We start from the raw sequence: 26716 nt of genomic DNA on the forward strand, positions 1-26716 counted from the left end.
TTAAATCATGAAAAGTTCATTTTTCATCAGTTTTATTATTGTTATTTACAGATATGTTAAAAAAAAAAAAAAAAAAAAAAAATGGTGCTAAAATATTATTCACTCCCGGTTATAGAAGATAAAACATTACTTAGATTTTAATGAATAATTAATATGAAGAATACATTTAATTAATTAATTAATTTAATTTTTATTTCTTGCATTTGTTAAAATTAGGGCAGTCAAACGATTAAAATTTTTAATCGAGTTAATTACAGCTTGAAAATTAATTAATGGTAATTAATCGCATTTCAAACCATCAATGAAATATGCCATATTTTTCTGTAAATTATTGTTGGAATGGAAAGATAAGACACAAGATGGATATATACATTCAACATACGGTACATAAGTACTGTAGTTGTTTATTATAACAATAAATCAACAAGCTGGCATTAACATTATTAACATTCTGTTAAAGCGATCCATGGACTTGTAGTTCTTAAAAGATAAATATTAGTACAAGTTATAGAAATTTTATATTAAAACCCCTCTTAATGTTTTCGTTTTCCATTCAAAAAATAAACTAGTAGCCCTCCATTGTTGATGTCAATAATTACACGATGCTATTGGGTGCTGAAGCCCATAAAATCAGTCGCACCCAAGCGACAGCAGAGGGCGACAAAACTCCAAAAAACACAAGTAACAAGTGAACATTGCACTGTGCTGTCATTATAATCTGTTTGAGCGGGGCATTTGCGTTAATTGCGTCAAATATTTTAACGTGATTAATTAAAATAACTAATTACCGCCTGTTAACGCAATAATTTTGACAAAATTTAATTATTTATTACTTCATTTATCTTACTTTCAATCGTATTTTTTTTTCAAAACATGATCCTTTACTACTAGCCCTTCTAGTTAAAAAGGATAAAATATCAGCTTTGATTTGGGTCATTTGTTGAAACAAAATAACATTTTTGTATTCCATTTTATTTTGTTCATGTTCTTATTATTATTCATGGGCCCTCCCAGCCCCAGTGAATTGGACAATAAATATTCTAAAATAAAATGCAAGGATGTGTGGATTTGAATGCTTCGCCGGGAGATGACGGCCGCTTCCTCTCGTCCCGTAGGTAACTACATGGGTCGCGGGACGACGGGCATGTGCGTCAGGTTTGTGCCCGCTCACCTGTCGGACAAGTCGTGCCGCGTGACGTCGCTGTGCTACAGCGCCGACGGGCGGGAGGTGCTGGTCAGCTACTCCTCCGACTACATCTACCTCTTTGACCCCAAAGACGACCTGGCCCGGGAACTCAAAGGCCCTTCGGAGGAGAGGAGGGAAGAGGTGAGCGCACATCACGGCGATGGACGTCAATTTAAGACCGGTCCTCATTTTTTTTTACAAGTTGTTACCGCAACCAAATGACATGACCAGTAATCTTGTCTACCCAGTCCTAATTTTTACATTATCAAAATGAGACCAGTACAGTACCAGTAAAGATGCCATTCATCGCAAGGACTGCATGCGATTACAGTGGTATGAAAAAGTATCTGAACCTTTTGGAATTTTTCACATTTCTGCATAAAATCAAATCCCATCAAATGTAATCTGATCTTTGTCAAAACCACACTGATGAAAAAAGTGTCCGCTTTAACTAAAACCACCCAAACATTTATAGGTTTTCAAATTTGAATGAAGATGGCATGCAAACAATGACAGAAGGGGGAAAAATAAGTACGTGAACCCTCTGCCTAAGGAGACTTACAGAGCAACCGAATCCAATTTTTACCAAACAATTGAAGTCAGGTGTGTGGCCAATCACTGATGAGTGGTTTAAAGCTGCCCCGCTCACTATAAAACACACATCTGGTAAGAATGAGAAGCATTGTCTGATGGTCATCATGGCTCGGTCAAAAGAGCTGTCTGAAGACCTGTGATCAAGGATTCTTGATTTTTATAAAGCTGGGAAAGGATACAAAACCATCTCTAAAAGTCTGGGTGTTCATCAATCGGCAGTCAGAGAAGTTGTCTACAAATGGAGAGATTTTGGCATTATTGCTCCTCTCTCAAGGAGTGGCCCATCCACTAAATATGACGCCAGCGGTTCAGGGCAGAATACGCCGAGGTAAAAAAGAACCCTACAGTGTCTGCTGAAGACTTACAGAAATCACTGGCACAGTCCAAGATCTCTGTGCACACATCAACTATATGGCCAAGAATGCTGTTCATGGGAGGACTCCACGGAGGAAGCCACTGCTGTCTAGAAAAACATTTTTGCTCGTTTAATGCTCGCAAAAAAGGCACTTGAACACTCCACAGTAGTTTTGGCAAAATATTTTGTGGACCGATGAAACCAAAGTTCACTTGTTTGGGAGTAACACACTGTCATGTGTGGAGGGAAAAATGGAACAGCTCGCCAACATCAACACCTCATCCTCATGAAGCGTGGTGGGGGGAGCATCATGATTTGGAGCGGTTTTGCTGCCTCAGGGCCTGGACAACTTGCAATTTTTAATGGAAGAATGACTTCAAGAGTTTTGCAGGAAAACCTGAGGCAGTCTGTCAGACAGTTGAAGCTAAAAGGAGGATGGATACTGCAACAAGACAATGATCCAAAACACAGAAGTAAATCAACTTCAGAATGGTTTCAGAAGAACAACATACACACTCTGAAGTGGCCAAGTCAAAGTCCAGACTTGAACCCCATTGAGATGCTGTGGCATGACCTAAAGACAGCCTTGAGGGCCTTTCGGGTTTTGTAAAGGGCTATATAAATACATTTTGATTGATATGCCAGACATCCCAGGATTCTGACTGAACTACAGCAGTTTTGTAGAGAAGATTAGTCCTGATCGATGTGCCAGACTGATCAGCAGCTACAGGAGGTGTCTTGTTCAAGTTATTGCCGCCAAGGAGGGAGGGGGCACAAAATATTAAATATGATGGTTCATTTACTTTCATTTTTTCCCCCTTCTTTCATTGTTTGCAGACTATTCTCATTGAAATATCCAAACCTATAAATGTTGGGGTGGCTTTAGTTATAGCAGACACTGTATTTTCATAGGTGTTATTTGGACAGATCAGATCGCATTTGATGGCGATTTTATGCAGAAATGTGAGAAATTCCAAAAGGTTCAGAAACGTTTTCATACCACTGTATAACTATAACATATATATATAAAACCCCAATGGATTTGACGTCTGTTGCTGTCAATAGTGACCTATGACTCCCAAGAAAATGGAAAAAATGAATGTCAGTACAACACCGCTAGCACTGTGATTAATTGCAAGGACTGTTCAATGTATTGCTCAAGGAATTTCTGGATGGATTTGTCATCCATCGCTGTCACTGGCAGCCAACGAGTTCAATTGTGTGGTGCATAAACTAGTCGGCTAGAGGCGTGCGAGCGTAGTGGCTTCGTTGTAGTGAACTGTTGATATGCTATATATATGATATGATTAGGGGTGTTTAAAAAAAAATTGGATTCTGCGACAAATCGCGAGATTACATCACACAATTCTCATTTCGATTCAAAATCGATCATTACATGCGTTTTTGATGGAAATGAATAATTCAGTGTCTGCGCTTCTACTCCCGTCCAGTAGTTGGCAGCGTGCAGCAGCAGCATTGCCTTGCAATCTGCTGAAGTAATAACAACATTAGACTCATCCGAGTAGAGATTTGTGTGCGTCGCCCTCTTGCGGTTGCTCGGATTAGTCTAGTGCTGCAGCGATTAATCGATTAAGTCGAGTATTCGATTAGAAAAAAATGTTCGAATTCAATTTTGTTGCTTTGAGTATTCGTTTAATTAAAGTGGCGTTGTAATGGTTTGTTTTGAAAGTGTTTGCATTTAGTTTTATTGATGAGGGTGGATACACTGCCCTCTGGTCTGCCTCTTTTCGTATGACTGAATCCAAATGCTCCCTGTTAAGACCAATGTCAGCTAAGTTTTTGTTTGAGCTAATGTTTTTTAATACATTCTTATTTTGGTTTATAGGTATATTTAGCTGTTTTTTTGTAGGAATATGTGTCTGAACCATTTGTTAAGAGCATCGTTTAAAAAAAAAAAAAAAAAAAAAAAAAACTTTAGCATTTAAGCTAGGGGACTTTTCAGTGTAGGTTAGCCAATTGTTCTTTTGTTGTACATAGATCCTCATTTAAAAAAAAATACCGTTTGAGGCTCAGCTCAGGTATTTTTAATGTTCATGTTCCTTATCCAATTACTCGATTATTCGAATGAACTAGTCCATCGATTAATCGACAACTAAAATACTCGATAGCTGCAGCCCTAGATTAGTCCTTTTATAAGTCTGAAATTTGGTCTCATTTTGGTTTTGACTGCAAAAACCTAGTATTAAGGATCCTGCATTTAGGCAGGTTTGCAGTTAAAAAGAGAAAATGTTATCTTCAAAGCCATATGTCGTTCAAACATAAAACCAAAGTATTTTTACTTGAGTGCTGGATGAAGTTTCAGGAATAAATTGATATAAATCTACTTATGTCCATTTTGATATGTTTTTTTCTAAAGTTACACACGAATATTGCAATAATCGTCTTCAAGTGTAGCATCGGGGAATTGAATCGCCAGATATGATGCAATACACACCCCTGGATATGATATATGTGTAGATAGGCCTCTAATGGAAAAGTGTTGACTTTTCCAAACGCGAGTGCTTTGAGATAACCCGTCGTGGAAATAAGCCTGGCGTTTTTCCCTCGACAGACGCGAAAGGGAACGTCGTCACCGCGCGCGACCCGGCATTCCTTTCCAAATAGAGGCAGCCGGTTGTGTTCCCGCTCCCCTCGAATAGTTCAAGTGGACGCTATTTTGGAGCACGCCGCCACGGACAAATCGCTAATCTGTGTTGTGTTTCCCGCACAGCTGAGACAGCCGCCAGTCAAGCGCCTCCGCTTGCGAGGCGACTGGTCGGACACCGGGCCCCGAGCTCGTCCGGAGAGCGAGAGGGAGAGAGATGGTGAGCGGACAAAGGGATGATGTCATGTCAAGCGTTTGTTTCAGAGTGCATTAATCATTATTGTCATTCTTATTTCCATTCCACCAATCGGCTCATATACTGTACAGTGCCGGCACCCATGCAATTCTTTCAGATAATGCTCAATTTCTCCAAGAAAATAATGATTGCTATTACAAATGCTTCTTTTTTTTTTTTTTTTTTTTTTTGCTTGCAATGAAAAAAGACAAAAGACAATGGAAAAAAATGAGTATCATTTTGCACAAAGCTCCAAAAATGGGCCGGACAAAAGTATTGGCACCCTTTGAAAAATCAAGTGACGCTTCTCTAATTTGTGTCATTAACAGCACCTGTTCCTTACCTGTGGCACATAACAGGTGGTGGCAATAACTAAATCACATTTGCAGCCAGTTAATATGGATTAAAGTTGACTTAACCTCAGTCCTGTGTCCTTGTGTGTACCAAATTGAGCATGGAAAAAAGAAGGAAGAACAAAGAACTGAGGACTTGAGAAGCAAAAATTGTGAGGAAGTGCGGGCAATCTCAAGGCTACAAGTCCATCTCCAAAGACCTGAATGTTCCTGTGTCTACCGTGCGCAGTGTCATCGATAATTAAAGCCCACGGCACTGTGGCTAACCTCCCTTAGATGTGGACGGAAAAGAAAAATTGACAAGTGATTTTGACGAAAGATGGTGCGGATGGTGGATGAAGAACCTCGAAGAGCATCCAAACAATTTCAAGCTGTCCCGCATTCTGAGGGTACAACAGTGTCGACCCATACTATCAGTCAGTGTCTGACTAAAAAGGGACTCTTTGGTAGGATACCCAGGAAGACCCCACTTCTGACCCAGAGACAAAAAAAAAAGCCAGGCTGTAGTTTGCCAAAACGTACCGGAGAAAGCCGAAAAACATTTTGGAAGAATGTTCTCTGGTCAGAAGAGACAAAAGTAGAGCTTTTTGGGAAAAGGCATCAACATAGAGTTTACAGGAAAAAAACAGGCCTTCAAAGAAAAGAACACGGTCCCCACAGTCAAACACAGCGGAGGTTCCCTGATATTTTGGGGTTGCTTTGATGCCTCTGGCACTGGACTGCTTGACCGTCTGCACGGCATTATGAAGTCTGAAGACGACCAACACATTTTCCAGGGCTCAGTGTGAGAAAGCTGGGTCAGGGGTCTTCCAGCAGGACAATGACCAAAACACATTTCAAAAAGCACTCGAAAATGGTTTGAGAGAAAGCATTGGAGACTTCTAAAGTGGCCAGACCTGAATCTTGTAGAACACCTGTGGAGAGATCTGAAAATGGCAGCCTTCAAATCTCAGAGACTTGGAGCAGTCGGCCAAAGAAGAATGGTCTAAAATTTCAGTAGAGCATTGGAAGAAATTCATTGATGGTTGTTGGCAGTTATTTTGTCTAAAGGTTGTGCTACCAAGTATTAGGCTGAGAGTGCCAATACTTTTGCCCGGCCCATTTTTGGAGTTTTGTGTAAAATGATCATGATTTAAAATTTTTCCTATTCTTTTTTTAGTGCTTTTTTCATTGCAAGCAAAATAAATGAAGCTATTACTACCAAAGCATTTGTAATTGCAATCCTTTTCTGGGAGAAATTCAGCATTTTTTGGCAGAAATGCAAGGGTGCCAATATTTTGGGCCAACAGTGTAATAATAATAATAATAATAATTAAAAATAATAATAATATTTAGAGCTGTCAAAATTATCGCGTTAACGGGTGTTAATTAATTTTTTTAATTAATCACGTTAAAATATTTGACGCAATTAACGCACTAAGGCCGCTCAGACAGATTTAAATGTCAGTACAGTGAAAGGCCAACTTGTTAATTGTGTTTTATGGAGTTTTTCCGCCCTCTGCTGGCGCTTGGGTGTGACTTGCATATGTTATGTGGCGTAATGTCGCCCTCTGCTGGCGATTCAGTGCAGCTGATTATTTGGGTTTCGGCGTGCTTTTCTGACGTGATTATATGTCGACCCGAACTCACACTAATAGACAATGCTATTCAGACCAGCTAACGTCCGCATCCAGTATTCAGTGGCAGTTCTCATAGCCCCATCACACTGTTTGTGTCTAATACATACATCGCTTGTGAGTTATATTCCTCCTTTGTTTATATTCATGAGCATTAGATAGTTATTGATGATGTGTATTTGAATTTGTTCACATATATGGTGAAATGCAGTTACATTGTTAGATGCTTGTGAGCTAATTGGCTAGTGCTACTGCTCAAATGGACACGTCTGTGTACATTTTATGTTATTTTGTGATTTATGCAAGTTATTGACACATTGCCTTGTTATTTTCAGTTTTACAAAAATACAAGAAACGTGCTCCTGTCAAAAAGAGATGACTTCAGTAAAGCCCATGCAACTTTGCCACACCGTCGGATTTCTTTTTGGAACTTATGTTCGCTATCTGTCAATTTGTGTACTCACACACATTGAGGACAGAATAGGGCTACTAGTTCATTTTTTGATTGAAAATGTTACAATTTTTATTAAAACGAAAACATTAAGAGGCGTTTTAATATAAAATTTCTATAACTTGTACTAACATTTATCTTTTAAGAACTACAAGTATTTGTATCCTTGGATCGCTTTAAGAGAATGTTAATAATGTTAATGCCATCTTGTTGATTTATTGTTCTAATAAACAAATACAGTCCTTATGTACCGTATGTTGAATGTATATATCCATCTTGTCTTATCTTTCCATTCCAACAATAATTTACAGAAAAATATGGCATATTTTATGATGGTTTGAATTGCGATTAATTACGATTAATTAATTTTTAAGCTGTAATTAACTCGATTAAAAATTTTAATCGTTTGACAGCCCTAAAATATATATATATATATATATATAATGTATATATTTGATACTGTATTTTCCACACTATAAGGCGCACCTAAAGGCCTCCAATTTTCTCAAAAGTATACTGCGCTTCATAGTAGATTAATCTTGGTTAATCATGACATGACATTTTCTTTAGCGCAGCTCCATCTAGTGGATGCATAACGCAACCCCAACTGCTACTCGGACTGTGCCTTATAACGCGGTGCGCTCTGTATTTAAAATTGGCCATTAATTGAATTCAATTCAATTTTATTTGTATAGCCCTGGATCACAACAACGTTGTCTCAAAGGGCTTTGCAGAGGCAATATCATACACAATCAGAAACAGCAAATGAAGCAACAATGATGAATAAATAAAGTTCAAGTCTTGGGTATCCCCCATCCATACACCCTCCATGTCGGCAAGGAAAAACTTGCAAACTTAATTGAAATTGACGTTTCCTCCTATGCACCTTATAGTGTGGAAAATACGGTATATATAATAATATTGATATTTTTATTTTTTTATTTTAGATATTCGAAAATACTACCTTAAAATGTTTTTGGTGATTTTAAAATTAACAATACTGTTTTCTGTTTTTATTTTAATTTTAGATATAAAAATTCAGCATAAAACAATTGTTTTATTTTAAAAATGAAAATGAAATAATAAAAAAAAAAATCCTTTTATTTTTCCTCATATAAAGAAGCAAAAATATTGTGTGGACAAAAGAAGCTAAAAAGAATATTTGATATCTAAAGCTTTGTTTTGCTCTTTCAGGGGAGCAAAGTCCCAACGTGTCCCTGATGCAGAGGATGTCTGACATGTTGTCACGCTGGTTCGAGGAAGCCAGTGAAGCTCAGAGCAGTCGAGGGACTCGTCCTCAGACCAGACCCAGAGGTTTGTCTGGGTGCCATTAGACGTTTGGGCCGGAAGTGCTAGCGTGCATTATATTCTTCCCCATCTTACCAAGGAACCGCCGTCCGACCCGATCCTCCCTCCGGCGCCGCCCCGGAAGCGCCGAGCGCTACCGCGGCGACGCCCGACCCCTCGTCGGAGTCCTCGCCCGCCGCCGCTCCGTCCACGTCCGCGGAGAGCCCCGCTGCGGCGTCCTCCTCCGGTTCGCGAAGGCAGACCCCTGCGGCGGGGAGGGCCGGCACAGAAAGCGCGCTCTCGGGTAAGTGTCACTTTGGGCTAAAATCAACCATGATGCATTTTCCATCAAACAAAGGGGAAAAGATGTGTCCTCTTCGTAGGGCTGCCACCATTCAGCAAGGGTTTTTTTGAAGGCCTCTTAAACCATTGCTCGTGCTAGATGTCAAAGTTTTATGTACATTTTTTTTTACTTATTAAATTTTGAAAATGTATAAATGAAGATAATATTCGTTGATTTTTCTTTCCTGCTTTTCAGAGTTAAATTCATTTTAAAAATCCATAACAAATTTAATTGAAAGAATTTTATTTCGGGTTTATTTTTTAATTCCATTACCATCAAGGGTAGCCATTGAGTTAAAAGTAAATGAAGGAATTAAAAAAAAAAAAAAGAAAAAAAAACATGGGCAATGTTTTTTTGTTTTTTTAAAAATTTAAATTAGGGTTGTCAAAATTATCGCGTTAACGGGTGGTAATTAATTTTTTTAATTAATCACGTTAAAATATTTGACGCAATTAACGCACATGCCCCGCTCAAACAGACTAAAATGACAGTACAGTGTAATGTCCACTTGTTACTTGTTTTTTGGTGGTTGGCTCCCTCTGCTTGGGTGCGACTGATTTTATGGGTTTAGGCACCCATGAGCATTGTGTAATTATTGACATCAACAATGGCGAGCTACTAGTTTATTTTTTGTTTGAAAATTTTACAAACTTTAATAAAATGAAAACATTAAGATTTATGTACCGTATGTTGAATGTATAAATCTGTCTTGTGTCTTATCTTTCCATTCCAACAATAATTTACAGAAAAATACGGCATATTTTATAGATGGTTTGAATTGCGATTAATTACGATTAATTCATTTTTAAGCTGTAATAACTCGATTATAAATTTTAATTGTTTGCCAGCCCTAATTTAAATTCATTAATTTAATTAAAAAATATTATCAGTGATTGATTTGATTTAAAAAAAAAAAAAAAAAAAAAAAAAAATCATTGTCAGTGGGAGCCAGTGAGTTAATAGTACAGTGGTATGAAAAAGTATCTGAACCTTTTGGAATTCCTCACATTTCTGCGTAAAATCACCATCAAATGTGATCTGATCAAAATCACACAGATGAAAAAACTGTGCCTGCTTTAACTAAAACCACCCAAACATTTATAGTTTTTTTTTATTTTAATGAGGATAGTATGCAAACAATGATGGAAGTGGGAATAATATTTGAACCATCACATTTAATATTTTGTGCCCCTCCCAATTTTATCTCAGTGCATCCAGTAATTGTTCTGGCTAATGTTTAAATCAGTTGATTTTTATATAAGAGTGGACTCCTGGTGCAATGATGTGAAAATAGTGGTTTTTGGCAGCCCTACTTTTTTTTAGCGCTGGCGGCTAACTTTAGCGCTCTCTCCCTTCCCTTGGCCGGGTCAGAGTACGGCCCCCATCGGCTGCCCATAAGTTTAGTGTGTAGGCGTTTGCAGAGGTTACTCCGCCTGGCCGACCCTCCGGGACAGGGGCGTCGAGCGGCCCCGTCCTCCTCCGCCGTCGCCTCCGCGCCCCCGGACAGACGGGAGACGCCGGGCCACGCAGGTTACCCCCACCCTCCGACGACTAATCCCCTGCAAATACTACCATCTGCTTATCAACTCACGGGCCGGCAATGACGGCGACGGACGTCCCGTCCGTTCCTTCGCCCCGTCGCCGTCAATGGCGGCCGTAAAGTTCCAGTAATGTCACTAGCCTCTGGCTGAGTCTGAATTATTAAAAATTTTTTTTTTTTTTTTTTTTTTTTTTTTTGCAGTGTGTCAATAATCAGGCGGGCTGCCACATGAATTATTTTGATAGTTGATTTATCTTTGATAAATATTCCATCAATGAAATCAGAATATTTATAGTCCCCACCCCCTTTTTAAAATTTTTTTTTTTTAACATCATTTAAGAATCCAATTCAGTGTTTTCCAATGTATTTTTTTTTAAATGTGATAATGGAAAATATAGATATAAATAATTCAAAAACATAACAAATAATATTTTTTAAAAATGAATGAGTTTTAGTATTTTCATTAAAAAAATTTAAATCCATAAAAATGTTTTTTTTTTTTTTTTAATCAATATTCAAAAAGAATTTATTAAATAATAATAAAAGACAGTGTTTTCCCTTTTTTAATTTGTTAGGCTAACGTAAAAAAAAATACAAAAAATAATTAATGAATGAGTCCTTTTCATGTTTTTCCCTTTTTTTAGAGTTTAAAATATATATATTTTTTTAATTGTATGTAAAAAAAAAAAAAAAATTTGGGAATATTTTACAAAAGTGCATTTGGAACACAAAGTCTCTGAACGATTGATCGACTATCAAAATTTAGCCATAGATAGAATTCAAATTTGCCTTGCTTTTTGTGTTGTGGTGCAACAACTAACTCGTCAAGTGGGCCAAATCGCGGTTCGATTTGCCGTGCGTCTCGAGCGTCTTTGCCCTCGGGATTTACGACCCTCTTATTGCGGCAGATTCCCCTTCGTCGGTGGTCAACAAGCAGCTGGGATCCATGACGCTGGACGAGCAAAGCGGTAAGCGTCCTCTGGCGACACCTCTCTGTTGCCGTTTCAAACGTCTACAAAGGCTCTTTCTTTTGGAAGGAGGCGCACGGGTTTCGCGGCCCGACGACGCTCCGCCGGCGGCCGGCCGCGGACCTCCCACCGCCTCGGCTTCCGGCGCCGGGCGATCTGGCGCGGCCGAGCCGGTGCTCAGCCTGCACTACAGCTCGGAGGGAACCACCACCAGCACCATCAAGTTGGACTTCACCGACGAGTGGTAAAAATATTTCTTGATATAGTTTTGAGTTATTTACATTTATTTTGTATTTAATGCATTTTGGCACTTGTGCAGTGTGAAATAATAATTCAAGAAAAATAAATGTGAATATAATAATTTGAATAGATGACTATTGAAACTCATAAACGAAATTTGAAATATATAAATAAATACTGTATTTTTTGGACTATAAGCCAGCAGGGCCGAGAACAAAAAGTGTTTTTTTTTTTGCCATATGTGGCTAGGGGTGTGCCATCTTAGGCACCCCACGATTCGATTCGATTACGATTCAGGGCGCTACGATTCGATTACTGAACGATGATCACGGTATCAACGACGATCGCGTTTGTCGCAATTATCGATGCATCGTACATTACTAATTAGTGCTGCAACGATTAATCGATTAACTCGAGTTTTCGATTAGAAAAAAATATTCAAATTTTGTTGCTTCGAGTATTCGTTTAATTAAAGTGGCGTTGTAATGGTTTGTTTTGAAAGTGTTTGCATTTAGTTTTATTGATGAGGGTGGATACACTGCCCTCTGGTCTGCCTCTTTTCACATGGCTGAATCCAACTGCTCCCTGTTAAGACCAATATAAGCTAAGTTTTTGTTTGAGCTCATGTTTTTTAATATATTCTTAATTTAGTTTATAGGTATATTTAGCCGGTTTTTGTGGGAATATGTGTCCGAACCATTTGTTAAGAGCATTGTTAAAAAAAAAACAAAAAAACTAGCATTTAAGCTAGTGGACTTTTTTCTATGTAAGTTAGCCAGTTGTTCTTTTGTTGTACATACATCCTCATTTTGATATCGTTTGAGGCTCAGCTCAGGTATTTTAAATGTTCATGTTCCTTATCCGATTACTCGATTAATCGAACTAACTATTCCATCGATTAATCGACTACTAAAATATTCGATAGCTGCAGCCCTATTACTAATTACTACAGCAGCCAAACAAATTCATCTCCATTATTTATTTAAAATATCCTAATGAGTTCAACAGGAACGATGGAAACATGCCCATACGACAAAAAGCTGCCCTTAAGCTGCTTTTTTATTTATATATATTTTTTAACAAGAAAGTGCAAAATCATTAACCTTTTTAAAGGGAGTACTTATTTCTCTCAACAATACAATAAAATTTACACATTTTCTGGAAACAAAGTGTCTTTAGAAATAAGACTTCTTTTAACCAATATACTTTGTTTTCACAGATTTCTGTACTATTTCACATGTTTGTAGTGTTACCACTGTACTTAATCTGGGTTTTACACGTTCTGCATATGAAATACACGTTAGCGAATTAGCTAACTAGCTCAGCGCTAACTATTAACATCTCAAAAACAACAACAATAAAGGCTAAACAGGACAGGAAGGGTTCATGTACTCACCTCTTACAGCAACACACTTAGGACATTTTTTGATTGAAATGCCTTAAAACTACTGCTGCAGCAACGAACTCTCTTTTCCCCTCTTGCTCTAAAAAATAACTTGCGCAGGGTCGCGCTCCTGTTTCCTTCCTGTCTCATACATAAATTTATTTTCCAGTCTTTTAAAAAGGAGTAAATCTCTCTCTCTCAGTAACCAGCAGCAGCCATTGTGACGTGCGTGCGCCCGTTAACGGTGCCCGGGCGGCAGACGTGTCTTAAATTTGGGTCTGCTACGAGCGGCTGCCATAAGATTATGAGGGAAAATAATTGTTTTTGAACCTTTATGAATGGTAATCGAATCGTCACGTGTCAAATCGTGATGCATGTAATAATTGATTTTTTTGGAACTCCTCTACTTGTGGCATTTTTTTTTTTTGCGATGTGGCAAAATGGATTTTGCCATGTTGCAATTTTTTGGGGGGCTATATGGCATTTTTGCAGGCCATGCATGTCCAAATTTTCCATTCATGATCAAAAATCACAGGCACACGTTTCAACCGCACCCAAGTCAGGCTATGTACGTCCAAATTTTCCATTCATTTTGAATGGCAAAAAAATGTGTGGCTGTGATTTTTGACCATGAATGGAAAATTTGGACGTGCATGGCCTGCAAAACTGCCATATACCCCAAAAAATGCCATATACCCCTCCAAAAGATGCCACATGGCAAAATCCATTTTGCCAAATGGGAAAAAAAAAATGTCACATGTAGGGCTGTCCCAAACGACTAATTTTCTCCCGATTAGTCAGCCGACTATTTTTACGATTAGTCGACTAATCTAATAATTAAAAAAAAAAAAAATAAATTTGTTTTTGTTTACTAATTTAGCAATGAAATTTTTGTTGACGCTTATCAATTCACAAAAAACATATTGGAACACTCAAATTATTTATTAAAGTACAAATAAACACATAAATAATAATAAATCACAAATAAACAATTAGTTCAAATGCTGATAGAATTTACTAGTGTAGCATCCCTGATTGAAAAGGTGGTCTCTTAAACTGATGGTTTACAACTTTTATTCCATCCTTGATGTAATCACACTGTAAGAGCTATGGTGCACACAAATAAAACAACACAATTAGAAATTAACAAAAACTTTTCACCTTTTTCCTTTTAAACCTTATTTATATATATATCAATGAATTGCCTATATGAATTGCCTTTACCTTATTACCTTATCATTGACAATCTCTCCCTTGAGTGCAATCACTGTATATACTATATATATTTATGACCTTTTAACCTTATATAATTTTCTATACCATAAAATAAACCATAACATGAAATAAACCTTTCAGTTAGCATTAAGGACAATACTAATAGCACTATGGGCCCATTGTCAATGAAACGTTATTATTCAGTAAGGCGACAGCACCCTCTGGTGTACAAAAAAATAAAAAAAAATAAAAAGAAAAAAATTACAAACGGTGACGGCGCTTGAGGTGTTTATTCACGGCTGACGTGCAGCCAAGCTTGGCATTTATCAAACAGGACAGAAGAGTGTACCCTCCGTTGTTTGTTTGAAATAAGTCAATGTTTTGGACACTCTGGTGCGCTTTTTTTGGGTTTGTGCCGCTTTCCCCGCTTGCATACAGAGCATCCGACATTCTGAACTTTCCACGCATGTATTTTTTTTAACCCTTCATTAACCGTCGACGGGATGTTGTGCTCGTCGACGGATTTACGTCATCGATGACGTCGACTATGTCGACTAGTCGGGACAGCTCTAGTCACATGGGAAAATTATGTTTGCCACACGGCAAATACCGCTTTTTGGTTCTTGCTGTCTCTCCCCAAAAAATGCCATATGGCAAAAAAAAAATTTTCCACATGACAAAATCCATTTTGCCACATGGGAAATACCGCTTTTGGTTCTCGCTGTCTCTCCGATAAGCACCAATCTAGGAATAAACAATGAAAAAAAACACTTACCCTGGAGAATACGTTTTTGGGGAGCAATTATTTCAAAATTTTCAGAAACTGAGAACATACATTATGCATTAAAAGTAATAATGGTCAAATGGGGAACAGGCTTAATAGGCATCAGTTCATCTAACATATCTAACAGTTTTGGAGATAAGCATAGCCTAAAAATCTGATTGAAGTCGCAGGCCCAGCCAAACTATTTCATTTATAGTCTAGAAAATACGGTAGTTGCTATTATGGTTTGGTCAGACACTGCTTAACTCGTTGACGTCCAATCCATTTGAAGCGAGAGGGCTGGCAGTTTGCTGCCATCATATAGATGGGATGTCTACTCCTGATGAGCTCATTGGTATTTACCGTCAAAAGCTGACATTTTTAATGACATTTCATTTTGGCGGTCCTGGTCCTTGCCATGTTTTTCGTAAAGCAAAAGATTGAACAACATTAAAGCAAGTCAGCAAGCACGGTTAAGAAAAATTTCCTGCGTCTTCAGGAGCGGCGGCACATCCGGCACCGGCGGCGATCCCAAAGCGTCTGACGCGACGCACGGCCGACAAAGCGCTTCCGCCGAGAACTCTGCACCGGAACAATGTGAGTGGTTTCTTCAGGAAGTTTATCGCCATCGACGGCGAGGAATGAAACATTGAATGTCCCCTCCCACCAGCTGCGCGCGACTCCGGCGAGCCCTCGGACGGACCGGCGGAAGGCTCCGCGGAAAGGAACCTTCCGGATGAAGCTCCGGGAGACTCTCGGAGACGGGAGCCCGCCGGCGAAGGGTCGTCGTCGTCGACGGCGGTCGCGGCGGGCCAGAGTCGTCCCGCCCGGGCGACCCGCGACTCGGACGACAGCGACGACGACCTCATCCCGTCCGCCCGCTTCAGAGGGCAAGGCCAAAGGTAGCGTCAACGGGCATCGAGGGGTTCAAACGAGATGACGGAACACGACGATTGATAATTTGGATTAAATTACAGAGGGTCTGCCGTAGGAGATAGAATGATCAGGTAACGGCGCGTGCCAAAAGGACAACTCGTAAACACGTCCGACTAACGTTTGTGCATGTGGAATGAGGAGACTCACCGCACTGACGTGTGTGCACGCGAAGTTTGCATTCAGGAATGGACAAGAATAAAAAAATGTATTGGCAATGTCAAAGTGCCATCATCAATATAGCGCAGTGGTTGGTTCTTACCCGTGCAAAAAGTACCTATAATTCGTGGAACCCTTTGAAATTGAATCAAAAAGACATTTTTTGGGTCAAATTCGAAACCGATATAGCTAATTCCTGTTCAAATTGCTGCTGATTTCATTTCATACTGTTCCTTTTTTTGCATTCATTCTTGCATTACATTCTATTTTCATGGCGCAAATGTTATTTATGTCCACGCCGCCCGTAGGTCTGTTATAATTCCTCATACCACTTGCGAGTCGACCATCCACTAGGCAAACCGGTTTCTCCTCCCATTAGAAAGCCACTGAAAGAAATAGAAATTGGGGGCATACCAGTCCAAAACCTGAAACAACACTTGGCGGTGTCTTAATCAGAGGTGGGTGGAGTAGCCAGAAACTTGAGTTCTCAAGTAAGGTTAGGTTCATACAACAGGTCTTCATGCACGAATCCGATTTTTTAGTGTTTTCAAGAGTAGCGTCACAATTGGAGGAATCTGACCTTTTAGCCAGATTGCCGGAATCAAACCAGCTGAACTGCCGGACTCGCGCTAGCGCAGCTCTAGCGATCTGGGCCGGCGAGACCCCGACAACCCAGCCAAAAGGCCAAACTCGTTCACCTTAGTCTTAACCCCTTGTACTGACTCCATTTTGAAAGCCGGAAAAAGGCTTCGAAGCACAAATTGACAATTTATTCTGAGTCGACAGCAATCATACAGCACAGAGGGACCCAGGCGAGGATTCAGGTTCACCATATCACAAATCAACAAAAAGTTCCCGAGAAAAAAATGACCATGCTTCGTTAAACATTCAGTCTTTTGAAGGCTCTCGCAGGGCAGGCCGTGGGCAGGAAGAAGAATGTGTTTAGGATAATCTATTGCAGTTTGGGCTGTTTAGTTCGTGCGTCACAGTTGCCGAGTCACCGGTACTGGGGTGACCGCAGTGGGAGATTTTGCCCGCCTCAGCGTCAAAGGGGCTCTTGGAGTCTTATCAGTCATGTTAGCAGTTGGATATCTGGCGTTCTCTGATGTTCCTTATGTTGGGACAGGACGTCCCACCATTTGTTCTGGACTGTCCGGAAGAAGTGATGCGGAGACGTGGGCTTGTAAATGTCTTGCCTATCACCTGGTAGTCAGCGTCAATCTTGCTCAGTCAGTTGCTTGACGCACACGTTGGGCTTCCATGATAAGAAGGTGTCATGAATCTCTTATGCCCTATATTCTGCTTGTTTTCCTTAAACTATGGTATCAGTGCTATTTATTTTATATTGGGTGTGTTAGAGTAATACAGTTAAACAGTAAATCTGAGAAAAGATACTATTCCCTTCACTTCAGAATTATAATACTGAAGTAAAATTAGTCTTCAAAAATTTTTACTCAATTACAAGTACAAAGTACAAAGAAAAGTATTTGGTGAAAGAATACTTAAGTCATGAGTAACAGTGTAAGTGCTTACAATGTTAGATTGTTTTTAAGCACTGGTATTTTTTCTCAGCACAAAGTTATGGATATGAACTGTTATTATTATACTGTACTATAAACTATTACATAAACACATCAAGCGAGAGAAATACAAAAAAAATTCTGGCGAGAGAAAAAAAAAATCAACACAACAGAAGCATCATTTGTCCTAAGAGCATGAGTGTTCCTAGTGGAGAAAATAGTTCCTAGTTTGAATAGTGAATAGTTCCTATTATGAAATTAAAAGGATCATAGCTACGGTTTTTTCGTGGTCAATCGGTGCCAACTAAAACTGAGAGATGCTTTCAAGTCATGTGCAGGGCAGCACTCTGTCAAATGCTTCATTTTATACGGTGCTTTAAAGACGCCACGTAATTGAACCGGCAGGCGTGATCATAGAATGGCAAGCTTGAGTCCGATTGGTATCATGGTGTCATGTGATTATTGTCGTGACGTCTAATTGGTGAAACTGGTAGCGCTACTGTTTGTGTCGCTGGCAAAAAAGTCAACTCTAATAACTTGAATTAAGACGAATAATGTAATGACTTGTGTAGTTGTAAGAGTAGTGTTTCTTCTTCGCAAGTCTACTTGAGTCAAAGTAAAAAGTATGGCTCAGTAAAGCGACTCATAGAAGTACATTTTTCTCAAAGTTAATCAAGTCAATGTAATGCGGTACTACCCACCTCTGGTCTTAACCGTCGCCAAATCCCATAAACCAAACAATCCAACCCAGGTTAAGAACCACTCATATTGCTAAAAAGGCCTCTATCAATGCATGTCAAGCATACAAGATGTTTAACCCTTTAAGGTCTGGGCCTATTTTGTCTGATTTTGCATGCCTTTGAAGTTGCCTTTATATTTCAAAGAAAGAATTGTTTACGATGGCCTGGTTTGGTCCCTTTTTTTGTGACACCTTGAACTTCATGTCCAAACTGTTGTTTCCGTCACTGACCAATTATAAATCATCATTTTGGGCCCAAAAAGACCAAAAATTCCACAATCGTTTTGTCAAAATTTTAAATTTTGATGTCCAATTGACAACCAAACATGCGTAACGAACCGTTTTGAAACTTTGTAATATTTATTCAACATGTTAGGATGAACATTCAACCAAAAAAAATTTAGAATAAATAGTCTTATATTTGACAAATCAACATAAACAACAGGTATAGCATAGGCGTTTTTTGCCTTTCTACATGCTCTAGTCAAAACAGGTTATATACAGCAGACCGAACAGTGAAAAAATATATACCATCTAACACAAAAAGTGTTTAGAGGCCATCTCTTTATGAGTTTAGGTATTGCGGCCCATCACCCGATGAAAACTATGTACACACAATCAAGCTTCTTGAACACACATTTATATACACAAATTGAGAAGACTGATTGTGGGAAAAAATGTATATATATATATATATATATATATATATATATAACACTGGGGGGAAAAAAAGTATTTTCAAAAATATTTACAATAAACAAGTTAAATTTTTTTCAGGCATGCCACTCCGAAAAGCAGTTTCGTCCTGGAATTCGAAACAGGGCGACATCACACAGCCCACACTTCCATGGGGTGTCGGTCCTCTTTCCACCCTTCCATTTTCATTTCACTTTACTTTCATTGTCACTATAAATGTACATGAAAAAAAGTCAGTATTTATGAAAATAATAAAGTATAAAATAAAAATATATACAGCAATAAATAATATTGGAAATCTATATGTATGACAATAGAAAGAATACCATAGCTGAATATGTGGTACATCCCTAATCTTCATATAGAAAGAAGATCACCACAATTATAAATTCCTGCCTTGGATACACACAGTTCACGTACGACTTTGATCTGATATGCACATTTTATTATTATATACACAAACACACACTTATATTGCATCAAAATTAACTTTGTCTTGCAATATCAAAAGAAACTTTCAAAAGAAACTTTTTCCAGCCTAAAAAAAAAAAAAGTGAGTTTGCTTACCTCTGCTCGTCGATGGCGTCACCCACGTGTTCAAATACGTCACTATCTTCACTCGAGGACTCTTCCGAAGAAGACGATGATGACGAATTTGGACCATCCTCTTCCTCAAGTTGATCAAATAGCACAATTGCTTGCGCTAAATTTAGTTTTCCGTTCATTCTCAAAGTCACACAAAGTCGCTGCTCGATCCAAACGGCCGTCGGCTCGCCACCTCGCTGCTTCAGAACACTCCTCCCTCTCGTTCGGTGGAACCTCGCATGGCAGTTATATTTATTTAAAAAACGCATTTAGTGCGTCCACTGTGACTTCGAAAGGGTTCGTTTGATTTGTGGTTTTTTCATGGAGCTTCCGTTTTGGAAATGGACAAGAAATGATGGAAATATAGACACAAACAAATGATCCATGCAGCGTTTTAATGTTTTTTTGAGAGGACAATAAATTATAAAACTTAAATGACATTATCTCACGTTTTAATTGGTCGATTGACTTCAAATAATAACGAGAGTAAACCGCAACTTCCGCACTTTAAAACGAGACCAACCAACGGCATGTGGGTGACGTATCTAAAACGTGAGGGCGCTTCAAAGACGACGTGCGCTGAGGACGCGCCGGCGCGTCCTTTGACTCTCAAGGGTTAAAATATCAAAATAGGCACAGAACATTGTTCAAAAATTGAAAATGTCATTATCATACCAATACGTAGGCTTTTTGTGTGTGTGTGTGTGTGTGTGCGTGCGTGTAGATTAGTAGTGTCAAACACTGGGGCTACATTCGGCCCACTGCCTTGTTTTTGTGTAGCCCGTGACAAGTGATGCTGAACCATTATTTTTGAAAGGTGTTTGAAACCGTTTTTAAAAATGTATTAATCTCTTTATGAATTTTTTTTTTTGTTTTTTTTTTAAGAAATGGGGATTTTTTTTAATCTTAATAATTTAAATGTTCTTACAAACGTAAAAGTTGCTTCCACTACCACTCGTCATCCGGCGTTGTGGCGTTTCAGACGCTCGGCGGCGGCTCGCATCCAAGAGCTGTTTCGCAGGAGGAAAGAACGACGGGAGATGGAGGAGAGCGAGACTCAGAACATCCGCCGACCTGCCGTGAAAATGGTCTACAAGGGACACCGCAACTCCCGCACCATGGTACGTACGTAAGCACGCATGATCTCGTTTTTAGAGATGCCAGTCCTTCCCAAAACGGTCGAAATATTTTTTTTTCCCCAACCTCTTAACTCATTGTCTGCCACTGATGGCGCTAGACACCCAATCCATCTGAAGTGGGAGGGACGTTCATTCGCTGCCAGCCTGCCGCTTCAAATGGATTGAACGTCTACAGTGTTGCTTTTGGCAGTTCTTTTCATTTTTGTTTTCGTCTTTTGGTCGAAAATACTAAGTCATTTCAAAATGTCTTTGTTTAATTTTTGTCAACAAAATCTCCTATAAATTTTGTCTACTTAAAATGTTTTCGTCTGTAAAAGGTTTCCAACAATTTCCATTGAACAACTTGGTGATGATGATAATAGGGTTAACATTCAGGAGGAAAATCAGTACATCATTTTCAATTAAACCCACCTGGAAGCCACGAACTGTATGTAAAAAAAGAAAAAAAATGTTCGAACACACTGGGATGTCTGGGTTTTTATTTATTTATTTATTTGCTATTTTTGGAGTCTAGCCAGATGTTGCGAGCAATCAGTACTTCCCAGTAACTGCTCATTTACCAAACAAAACAGCTAAAGTGGGCTAATAGCTAATTGCCATTTCGCCAACTGGCTCTCCTCTAGACTAACTGACCAGTAAAGCCAAGTGGCTCTCCTTTAGACTGGCCAGTGTTATCAGAGTACGCTCACCATTCTGAAGCTAACGCTAGGAGTTCCATTTAGCGTCTGATGATCACCCAGCACTGACCTTTCAAGGCTAAAGCAGCATTGCATATTCTCTCTTGCCAAGATAAGAAAACAAAACTTACCGTGTTTCCAAACAAGCAAGATGCAGCGCAGCCTAGCTTCGGACACATCTTAAACTCCGGTGAGGAGAGTGAGGGAGCGGAGCAGCACATCTCACATGAGTGACAAGGACCCAAACCCTGCTATGATGCAAGCTGGCGTACTCCACGTACGATATGAAAGAAACAATTTCGCATCTTTAGCTTGTTGGACAAACACTAGCATTTGTCTAGTTATGTTGTAGTCTCCCGAGCCACGTTTTTAGCTCATCATCGTCATAAAAAAATTGTTCGTTATCGTCATTGTTGACTAAAACAACACTGGATGTCTACTAGTAATAAATTTAGGAAAAGAGCTCTCATTGTCCGCAGGGTGGCCATGTTGGTAAGGGTGACTTTCCCATCAAAAATGAATGCATTGATGTTAAAATGACTAGTTTCTGCAATTTACTCATTGGCTGCCATTGACGGCTCTAGATGTCCAATGCATTTGAAGCGGTCGTTCACCTCCCTCTTCAAATGGATTGGACGTCTGCTAGTGATAAACTGACGATTGGACGTCTCTCCTCGCTTTTACCGTCAGATCAAGGAGTCGTGCTTTTGGGGCGACCGATTTGTCTTGAGCGGTTCGGACTGCGGCCACATTTTCATCTGGGACCGGCACACGGCCGAGCACCTCATGCTGCTGGAGGCCGACAACCACGTGGTCAACTGCCTGCAGCCGCACCCCTACGACCCCAGTCGGTCCCCGCCCGCCGTCGCCTCTCCGCCCGACTCGGGACTGACCCTTTAACTCCTTCCCCGTCCAGTTCTGGCCTCGTCCGGCATCGATTACGACATCAAGATCTGGTCGCCGCTGGAGACGTCGCCTTCTTTCAACAGGCTTCTCGCGGATGAGGTGGGACAACTTCCAAGTTCCATTCTTGTTCTGGTTCTAATAACCTTATTGTTATTTCGTAAAATCGACTCAATTGTTGACTGCCATTAACGTCCAAATTTATTTGAACCGGCCCCAAATTTATAAAACAAAAATAGAATCTTGAAAGTACATACAGGGACACATTTAAATATCTGTATTTATAATTCATTGTTTTAATGTCTTACAATTCTTTAATTATTGCAAGGACTATTACTACATTTTAATGACAAATATGGGTTGCAAAATACCGTATTGGCCCCGATTATGAGACGACCCCTCTTTTTCAAGACTCAAGTTTGAAAAAAGACTTTTTGAACACCAAATTAATTTTCATACAGAAAATAATTACACTACATCCGAAATAAATGATTATAACAATATATTTGAGAGAAAAAGCATGTTATTTTGCCTCATTCAAATCTTAATATCTGAACATTTAAATATGTAAACTAAAGAGCAATCACATTCGTAAATGAACGGCTTCTGGTTTTTGAAATGTAAATAAACCAGTCTATTGTGATAAAACAAGAAAATTGCAATAACTGCATTAACCATCAAAGTGAAGTCTAACTGTAACTGTAGTCTTGAAACAAATCTGAATAAGGAAAAAAAATTGCAATAAAATAATGCTAACTGGTTAAACTAAAAAGAGTAGCGGAGATCTGTCATGACAGAACGTTGCTTCAATGATATCTGGCGCCATCTAGCGTCGTGAATGGGGAGAGTTGCTGAGATCTGTCGTTACAGAACATCGCTTCAATAATATCTGGCGCCATCTAGCATCGTGAATGGGTATAATGTCTAGACCGCGAATATAAGACGACCTCCTTTTTTCAGTCTTATTTCAATGCAAAAAACACCGTCTTATATTCGGGCCTATACGGTATTGTCCCAAAGGCCACAGTGTGCTATTACAGGTTGCCCTCTACAGGCTAATTCCTCACGATGCACTGATTATTGTCTGTTGATGCCAATGCTGTCCCGATAAAATTTTAAAAATTTTCTTTTAATACACAATTTCTTCATACTCCCTTGAATGTAAAGTCATTCTGTTGCAGCTTGGTCAGACACTGCTTAACTCAAAGTATGCCATTGACGGCGCTGGGTGTCCAATCCATTTGAAGTGGCAAGGATGGCGGCAAACACCAGCTTCCGACATGGAACGGATTGGATGTTAATAAACTCATTTTACTGGCGTACTGCACGCAACACGTCACTTTTGCTCATTAATATTCATGACGTTAGCAATTGTTGCTAGGCGTGTCAAGCTTGCGGTTGTCCCAATGCTTAAAGGCATGTAAATAGTGTACAAACGAGATGTTTACTGAGCTAAACCTGTACGAAAATGATGTCCCTGGTACCAAATCCACTGGTAAAGATGTGGAAGAACATACAAATGTTCAATTCAAAAGATGGCTTGAGTGTCGAGGACTGAAAAAGACGAGCCGACCTGATTCAGAGGTCGCTTTTTTTATTGACACCTTTTTCTTGTGTGCATTGCTTTACGCCACTGACAATATTTTCCTGTTTCATTAGGCTATCCTTTACCACCATATGCCCTGTCTGTCTTATACAGTATATCCTCTGGTGGTCTTACGTCTGTGACTGTTTTTGGGGGGTCATTTACATTGCTATTTTTTGTGTAGCGATCACAAATGCGACTCGGTGACAGCCAACGAACACTTTTCATTTTTTTCATTAATAACAAATCTTAATTCTATAAAGTTATTTTTTACAACAGAAACAGTGGCAGTCAGATACCATTTTAATTTTTTTCAAGTCATTCATTGTCAGACAGAGGCACCATGGCAAAACGCCACGCTAAAAAAACAAGTTAAAATATCAAAATGGCTTACCTCTTCGTCCTCTGTAGGACCATGGTCCCCACCAAAATGTTTACCGCATATGAAGGTGAATGGCTTCACCTTGTTAGCGTTAAACTGGGCTTTTGGACGTCCGCGCAAGTTGATCCATTCTTCACATTTTTTCCCTCATAGTTTTTGGTTTCGGAAACGTATGAAGAAAACTTCCTTCATATGTCTTCATGTCTAGAGTCGTTTCAACAAGTCCCATAGCAGCAGTGTTTACTCGGCATGTTCTTTTTTTTGAAAGATTACCGGCAGAAAACAAGCAGTAATAACATGGGTTTTATCCGAGGGCGTGTCTACGTTGACCCACTTCCGACGTCACGGTCTAAAAATAGCATTTGTGCGGTACACTATTGATGATTTGACGGCTACCGTCTTTATAGTGCCCACTGACGGCACCATATGTCCAATTCATTGCCCCTACCTATCAAAATATACTGGATGTCTTATTGCCATCAATGGCAGCCAATTTTGGTTTAGTGGTACCCCAAGATATGAAATGAATTCATTCGGTTGTGACTTTTCTATTGTGAATCACATTAAGCTTCGGCTTCTCCCGGTAGCCCTTTTCTTTTCTGGTTTAATTGAATGTAAACACAAATGAATGCTGTACGTTTGGATTGTTGCCTGTCCATGCCTGAAAAGGAAATAAATAGCATGTAAATGGCCTAATTCGTTTCAAAACACCTCATTAAATCTGTTGTCGTGTCATCTAATAGTCTTTTTTTTTTTTTTTTTGATATGCTTTGTCATCGTCTAGTGGCGCTTAAGTGTAAGTACTTTGTTAGGCTTAATTCTCCAGATGTTATGGCGTGACCACTTTGAGCTCATGGAAACAACACTAGTTGCTAAATAAAATTCCCGAGTGTTTCTTTAAACTTTTCAACTTTCATTTAAAAATACCTGAGCTTAGCCTCCAATGGTATAAAAAAAATGAAGATTGAAGTACAACAAAAGAACAATCGGCTAACTTGCGTAGCAAAAGTCTGCTAGCTTAAATGCTATAAAATGCTAACAATTTTTTTTTTTTTTTTACAATGCTCTTAACAAATCATTCAAACATATTCCCACAAAAACTGCTAAATATACCTATAAACTAAATTACAAATGCATTAAAAAAAACAAAAACAAACATGTTGGTCTTAACATGGAGCAGCTGGATTCAGCCATGTTCGATGAGTAATGTCATATTCACCTGTTGCCACGAGAGGGCACTTTATCCACCCAAATGAAGAAAACGAAATGCAAAAACTTTCAAAACAAGCCATTACAACGCCACCCTAACTAAATGAATCCTACAAGCAGCAAAAGTTGATTAGAGCCTTTTTAAAAAAATATTGAATTACCGTATTTTTCGGACTATAAGTCGTTTTTTTTTTTCCATAGTTTGGCTGGGGGTGCGACTTATACTCAGGAGCGACTTATGTGAAATGATATCGTAATGTGTTAATAATTTCACACGTTATTTTGGTGTTTTGGAGTGACACTGATGGTTTGGTAAACTTGTTAGCATGTTCTTTATGCTAGGGTTAGGGTTATCTGTTACCTGCTACCAGTTATCTGAATAACTTAATAGCTATGTTACGTTAATAACGGCCACGTTCGTATTTCGTTGTTCATGCATCATGTAATATTATCATACTGTACACTTATTCGGCATGTTGTTCTCTATTGTATTTTTATTTTAATTCAATTGCCTTTCAAGATGACATAACTGTTCTATGTGTTGGATTTTATCAAGTAAATTTCCCCCAAAAATGCGACTTATACTCCAGTGCTACTTATATGTTTTTTTCCTCTTCGTTGGGTATTTTATGGCTGGTGCGACTTATACTCCGAAAAATACGGTACTTGAGTTAGTCGATCAATTGTTGCAGCACTCGTTTACATTTATAGTCAATGTAGGGAGTTACATGATTGCATTGCCGTGAGCCCGAACGATCTATTGCAGTACGTGCGATCTTTTGTACAATGAATAGTTTTTTGTAATATGAAGTGAAACAAAGCACTAAAAAAATGTCCGTATCTCGAGGTACAGCCGTCCGGATGTATCGTCACACACCTCGTGTCCGTTTTGTCGGCAGGTGATCACGCGCAACGAGTTGATGCTGGAAGAGACGCGCAACACAATCACGGTGCCCGCTTCCTTCATGCTGCGAATGCTGGCGTCCCTCAATCACATCCACTCAGGTACTCCTTTGGCGCCCGATCCCGGTGGCCGTCCGCTTTTTCACTTTCA

At 39.2% G+C, this 26716-nt stretch overlaps 1 protein-coding gene across 4 annotated transcripts in view; it reads left to right on the forward strand.

The window, feature by feature from the left end:
• The window catches only part of dcaf6 (ddb1 and cul4 associated factor 6), a 35758-nt gene that overhangs the window by 8721 nt on the left and 321 nt on the right, over nt 1–26716 (forward strand). For 2 of the 4 annotated variants that reach the window (XM_057851838.1, XM_057851840.1), the window contains 14 exons: nt 1116–1327; nt 4867–4960; nt 8590–8709; nt 8783–8986; nt 10397–10555; nt 11474–11533; nt 11603–11777; nt 15635–15732; nt 15806–16037; nt 16113–16142; nt 20750–20888; nt 22274–22430; nt 22500–22588; nt 26562–26667. In XM_057851838.1, coding sequence (XP_057707821.1) covers nt 1116–1327; nt 4867–4960; nt 8590–8709; nt 8783–8986; nt 10397–10555; nt 11474–11533; nt 11603–11777; nt 15635–15732; nt 15806–16037; nt 16113–16142; nt 20750–20888; nt 22274–22430; nt 22500–22588; nt 26562–26667 — 1875 coding nt within the window. The remainder of the gene's footprint in view (nt 1–1115; nt 1328–4866; nt 4961–8589; nt 8710–8782; nt 8987–10396; nt 10556–11473; nt 11534–11602; nt 11778–15634; nt 15733–15805; nt 16038–16112; nt 16143–20749; nt 20889–22273; nt 22431–22499; nt 22589–26561; nt 26668–26716) is intronic. The other 2 variants (XM_057851841.1, XM_057851842.1) reach the window with 2 other exon arrangements.

This window comes from Corythoichthys intestinalis, chromosome 12 (genome assembly GCF_030265065.1).
Source record: "Corythoichthys intestinalis isolate RoL2023-P3 chromosome 12, ASM3026506v1, whole genome shotgun sequence".
Classification (NCBI taxonomy): domain Eukaryota; kingdom Metazoa; phylum Chordata; class Actinopteri; order Syngnathiformes; family Syngnathidae; genus Corythoichthys; species Corythoichthys intestinalis.